This window comes from Salvelinus fontinalis, chromosome 20 (assembly GCF_029448725.1).
Source record: "Salvelinus fontinalis isolate EN_2023a chromosome 20, ASM2944872v1, whole genome shotgun sequence".
NCBI lineage: Eukaryota > Metazoa > Chordata > Actinopteri > Salmoniformes > Salmonidae > Salvelinus > Salvelinus fontinalis.
Window position 1 is genome coordinate 11,123,252 of NC_074684.1, and position 6,318 is coordinate 11,129,569.

The window sequence follows — 6,318 nt, forward strand, 5'->3', positions numbered from 1 at the left end:
ATTAAATATAAGAGGTGTGCAGTGAGAGCGTGAGAAGAGGGTGAAATGTGTGTGTCTCACGGCCAATGCGTGAGAGTTGGCAGCTCTGACCCATTGTCACTGTGAATTTTCAGGAGTAAATCAGATTAGGCTACTGAATATTTTATTGTGCTGCCTCTGTAACAGTATAACTTTAGTACGTCCCCTCGCCCCGACCTCGGGCGCGAACCAGGGACCCTCTGCACACATCAACAACTGACACCCACGAAGCGTCGTTACCCATCGCTCCACAAAAGCCGCGGCCCTTGCAGAGCAAGGGGAAACCCTGCTTAAGTCTCAGAGCAAGTGACGTAACTGATTGAAATGCTAGTAGCGCGTACCCGCTAACTAGCTAGCCATTTCACATCCGTTACACCTCAACAGAAAAAACTCGACTTCGGGACAGCCGCTATCTGTCTTTCTGAGTTAAAACTGTCCTTTATGAGAGATGTGATCGAGAGTGTTTAAAGCCTTCCTGTTAGGTTGTTTTTCTTTTGTTTATATTGTATTCGATTATATTTTATTATATTATATAAAATAGTTGTTAATTTCATCGAATAAAATATTGTGTTACTTTTGTCATTTGTAAAATAAAAATGTCTACCATCAAATCGAACCCATAGCCTACCACAATTATTGCATACAATCGGATTAATCAGATAATCTGATCACATTTAAATGTTCAAAGAATTGCATTCTGCAGTAGCTAAAACGACCAGGAACAAATAATGGCGAAGACGTTTCCGCCCGTGCACTAATCATGGACGGTAGTTAAAGGCTTGTTTTGGGGAAGGTGGAAGTGTTAGCTCATATAGCAAGCTAATTCTTTGTTTAGTAAAAATAATAATGGTATTTATTACTTAATTATTAGTTCGTGAGACGTGATTTAGCAATTTATAAAGGTTGCCATATGGTGAGTTGGCAGAAATGAGTCGAATCAATGAATTGTGTTTCATACATGTTTTAGTAGCTAGCTTAGCTAACGTTAGCTGTTTCAAAAGCAGCCAACCTCCCATGTTGGGATTCACTAAGAGCAGGTTCTGACTAGAGGGAGTACAGCTACGACCGGAAATTACTTTTCCGTAGCAGGTTAGTATAATTTACTCAGCAGGTTAGGATAATTAACGTGGCAGGTTAGGAGACTTAGGTTAACGTTAGGAAAAGGCTTGTGTTAGCTAAAATGTTCTCCTAACCTGCAACTAAAAGTCACTTCCGGTCGTAGCTGTATCGAAGTGGGATGTTTTTAGGGAATCTCGTCTCACATGGCTAGCGAAAGTTTAAAATTGTATTCTGTTCGATATAATTTATTGCATATAAGGTAGCCCGTGTTGGCAATTTAGTTTACAAATACTATAATATTTTACAATATTTGTAAATGACTAAATGATTTGTTCACTACAGATGTTGTCCTCCCATATTGGCAGCTGGGCTGTGCCACAGAGGAACTAGAATGATGACATCCTAAGAGTGGAAATAATACTATATTGTTAGTGGACACAATGCTAGCCAGGCACCATGGAACACAGGAGGCCTTATGGAGAAGACGCCACAAAGCAAGAATTATCAGTGTGTCACATGCTTGAAATGCTTTCCTGCTCCATCCAAACTACAGAGACACATCCTTTCGCATACAGGACAAAGACCATTTGTGTGTCACCTCTGTGAAAAGGCATTTAGGCAACTAGCACACCTGAAACTCCATATTAACACACACCTTTATCCAAAACCTATTGAACGGAAGAGCAATGTAAAGTCTAGCTTGCATCCAAGTGGATATGAAAATGCCCCTCCTATAAAGATAAATAACTCAAATGCATGTTTGCAGACAGGCTCCTTGGACACATTTGGTGCAGAGGGCACATTGGAGGTGGGCATCAGTCCAACTGCACCTGTCGACAGAGTTGAGGAGAAATCTCTCTGTTCCTCTCACTGCACCGCTGAACTCAATCCCCTACACTCCGCGGTCGAGAGGTTTGAGAAGCAGCACACAAAAGACGAGCCAATGACGAACCACGATGACTGGAGTGAACCTGAGAAACAGACACTGCATGAGGATAGATCCTCCAGAGATGAAACAGTGGCCAAACAAACAAAAATAATTGAGAATTCAAACTCTCATAAATGCCCTGAGTGCTTTAAGTGCTTCAGCGCCCCGTCCAAATTAAAGAGGCACTGCCTGATTCACACAGGCCAGAAACCATTTCAGTGCTACCTATGCCGGCGTGTTTTTAGGCAGCTGGCCCATCTAAAGGTACACTACAGCATTCACCCTGGGGTCACCAAGTCGCGGAACTCACTACCACGGCAAAGTCTCAAATCTATTTCCCAACCCCAGCGGTCAAAAACCTGGCCAAGGAACTATCCATGTAACATGTGTGGAAGGAGATTTAAACAGAAGAGACATTTGATAGTCCACCAACAAACTCATAACGTTTCAGAGACTGCTGTGCACCCTCGTAAGTTAAATAAATTAAGTAAGGCCTACCTTCCCCCTCAAACTAATTGTGCTTCCAAAGTATATTTCCTAAACTCTGAAAGTTCTATAACGTACAACATAGAGCTGAATGGTAAGAGACAACTAGATGTAGTTGAAGGTTTATGCAACTTATCAGAAATATTGCATGACGGTGCAAAACATGCATCACAAGATCACATTGATCTCACTCGCTCCTCAGACAACAGAAACAAGTCGCCTGTGTCTAATCGCACAGACCACACACATACAAGCACACGTAAGGTAAGGGAAAATCAGTGCATGATATGCCTGAAGAAGTTTGACTATCCCTCCAAACTCTCCCGACATCTATTGGTCCACATGGGCATTAAGCCTTTCGGATGCACCGTCTGTAGTAAGTCCTTCAGACAGCTCTGCCATCTACAGACTCACATGAAGGCCCACTACATAAAAAGTGACAATGTTTCGAAAAGAGTAGAAGATACCCCCGACCAACCAGGGGATATTATATTAAAGAACAAGCCTGTTTCTGCAGTGAAGAGAAATCAAAGTGAACATTTAGACCAAGTTTCTCAACCTCGGGAAGCCAGCAGAGGCCTCAATGAAGTTGATTGTTTCCTCAGCCAGGATGTTTTACCTGTCAGACCTACCTTCAGTCATTGCTCCACTGACAGTCTCTCCAACTATGGTGCTCAACAACCTGCATGGAACCCCAGTGAGAAGCTGCTACCTGGATTGGACACTGACACAGACAGGAAGTCTTCAGCAGAGCCAGTATCTCTCAGACAAGAACATAAGACAGACTACAAGAAGACCAGTGATGTATTTGACAGCACACCGACACACCATTCACTAATAGGCAAATCTAAACTAAGGAGTTGCATCTTACAAAAGAAACCCGCAATCCATGGCAGAGGGCGCTATTGTTGCCCGGTTTGTTCAAAGCGCTTTGACGCTCCATCCAAGCTACAGCGGCATTCCCTGGTTCACACAGGACAAAGGTCCTATCAGTGCACCACTTGTCCGAAAACGTTTAGACAAAAAGCTCATCTGAAGGTGCACCAGTCTGTTCATGAACAAGGGAAAGAGGCTAAACCCTCTTTTAGTCATAATGAAGACAGGCAGACCAAGTCTTTATCAAGACTGAAAAGGACCCCATGTTCAAATAGAAAGGACGTAGTCTTCCGTAATAGAAGTGAAAATACTTTATTGAGTGGCAGTGATCTCTCTGCTGTCCCTCTAGCTCAGTTCAACTGCCCCCCAACAAACGATGTCGACAGCCAAACACTGCTTTCTGTTGCACCTAGGAAATCAGGGGTGTACCAGTGCATGGCCTGTCTGAAGAAGTTTGACTATCCTTCTAAACTCTCCCGACATCTATTAGTCCACATGGGCATCAAGCCTTTCAGATGTACCGTCTGTAGTAAGTCCTTCAGACAACTCTGCCATCTACAGTCTCACGCGAAGGTCCACTATAATAAGGCCACACTGCATGGGGATGAACAACAGAGGAACATCAACTTGGCTCAACTGGACAATATTCCCCTAGAGGATGGGACTGTTTCAGAGGGACACATCTTTGCAGCAGGTCTTCATCAAGATGAACCAGGCCCAAGTCAAAGTTTTGGAAATTACGAACTAAATAGTAATTACAGACAAAATGGTCATGGTGGTGAATCATACAATCACTTCAGTTTAACAGAAAGCGCAAACCAATCAACAGAAATCAACAGAAAGCATGAACCAACCCCAACCCCTGAACAGCCAGAAGACGTGAAAAGCATGAAGTCCGAGAATAACTGGAATATTGCTGAGGAGAAACATGTGGAAAAGTTTCCCTCGCATGAATATTATGGGCAGCAAAACCACCCCCAGCTTCCTAACTGGTTATTAAGCCCTTATCCATATCACCAAGAAACTAACCAACACGTTCCTTATCTGGAGGATAGACCTAATTCACAATATGGTGCTAAAGAGGAGGACGGGTTAGAGGGTGGCCTTAGGTCAGAGTTTAATGTTCCATATAAGTCAGAACCTCCCAACGACCTTCACGTCTGCGCAGGCTGTAGTCAGTGTTTTACCACCAAGAGGAAACTGAATCATCACAGGTGTTCTCCGAGACATTTAGAGAAAGAGAGACAGGCGAGCTCGTATCAGTGCGCCATCTGCTTCAAAAGCTTCGAGGCTCCCTCGAAATTGAAAAGACACTATGTTATCCACACAGGCCAGAGGCCATTTCAGTGTACAGTGTGTGGAAAGGCTTTCACCCAGGCGGGCCATTTGAAGACACACCTGCAAATCCACAGGTAAAAGACTTGGGACCGTCATCTACTGTTTAAGGACTAATAACAGATCTCCACACACTCATATGTTACTTTGACTACTTGCTTTGACATGCTCCTCTACTCTCCAACATCAGCTTTTTGGATTGCAGAATATGTCCATCCTGATGAAAAAGTCAATATTTTTTATGTTTCTTTTTGTGCCTTCTATTATAGATGGCGTTATATGGTTTACTGAGTTTGTACTAATGTAATTATGTGTGGTGTATTAGTTGATGCTAACAATCTGCCTATCGTATCGCATACTGGTATTCACAGTGGCTTCAGAAAGTATTCATAACCCTTGGCTTATTACAAACTTTGTTGATACAGCCTGAATTCAACATTGATTAAATATATAATTTTTTTCTGAACCCGTGTGAGTCAGGCCGTAACACAACTAAATGTGGGAAAAAGTCAAGGGGTGTGAATACTTTCTGAAGGCACTGTATTTGTAAATAACTTATTAATATGTAAGTACAACAGCAGTCAGTTCTTCTGTTTCACACACGTGAAGTATACACTAATAAAAATGTCTTCAATGCAATACTCTGGCTGGCCATATCATTATGTTGCTATTTGGTTATAGCTGGAAAATATTTAATTTGGCACTGAGGCTAGGCATTGTTTATTCTCAGATGACAGGATCGATGCCATCTGATAACACTTACTCAGCGGGTCATTTCATTATGGTTTCGCAGTACCACTTCTTCACACAAGATGGCATCATGTCTCTGTTTTGGTTAGTTGAGATGCACTTTGAGGAGGAGAAGCGTCTGATTAACTTGTAATGTGGAGACGTGTCAGTGTGAAATAAACTAGTTTCAACATGGTACATGAAATACTGAGTTAGGTTTTAACGTGAATTATTGCTGTTTTTTGATCACTTGTAGGATTATCAGTTAGAATGCCATTTTCTGTTTGACGTTGTCGATTAAACATCTTACTTATTTATAAATGTGTACTCATTGGAAGGTTTTGAACTGTCTTTAAACCTGATGTAAAGGTTACCTTTAACTGGGTGTCCATGTTGTGACAAGATAAAAACGCTTTTTGACCTGTTAGGGATTTGTGGAGTATGGATTAAAGGGATTATTTTTCTCTTAAAACCATTCAAGATTCAAGCGGTTTCTTTAAGAATTTCACAAGATTTTATGTTATGTGAAGTATATACAGTATTATATTGTATGCAGTTCTACTGTATATGCTAATGAATAATAGCAGTTTTGTCCAAGCTTGTTGGAGCAGTTCATTGGTGTAGATACATCCATATTGCTTGTGGGTGAGTTGTTTGCACTCCCTGCCATCACACTATGGGGATGTGGGAAGGGATTGGGAGAGGGGTTAATGTAGGTCATTATGGGTATCTAAATAAAAATCTCCCTAAATGAAACATTTTGGTCTTTACTGAGGCACCCGAAAGTAAAATTCCAATTAAAGTAATGGAGGTCAGATATTTTTGGAGGTCCCTGTCCACGTCAAAATATCTCAAAATACCTCAATATAGGCGCAATTGACCAACGG

At 41.8% G+C, this 6,318-nt stretch overlaps 1 protein-coding gene across 1 annotated transcript; it reads left to right on the forward strand.

Moving 5' to 3' along the window:
• Nucleotides 1–769: 769 nt before the first annotated feature.
• Nucleotides 770–5,341, forward strand: LOC129817285 (zinc finger protein 770-like). The gene is given in 3 exon segments (XM_055872377.1): nucleotides 770–931; nucleotides 1,420–1,548; nucleotides 1,551–5,341. Coding segments are annotated over 2 exon segments (3,264 nt in total). The 5' UTR covers nucleotides 770–931; nucleotides 1,420–1,517; the 3' UTR covers nucleotides 4,784–5,341.
• The last annotated feature ends 977 nt before the right edge of the window (nucleotides 5,342–6,318 follow it).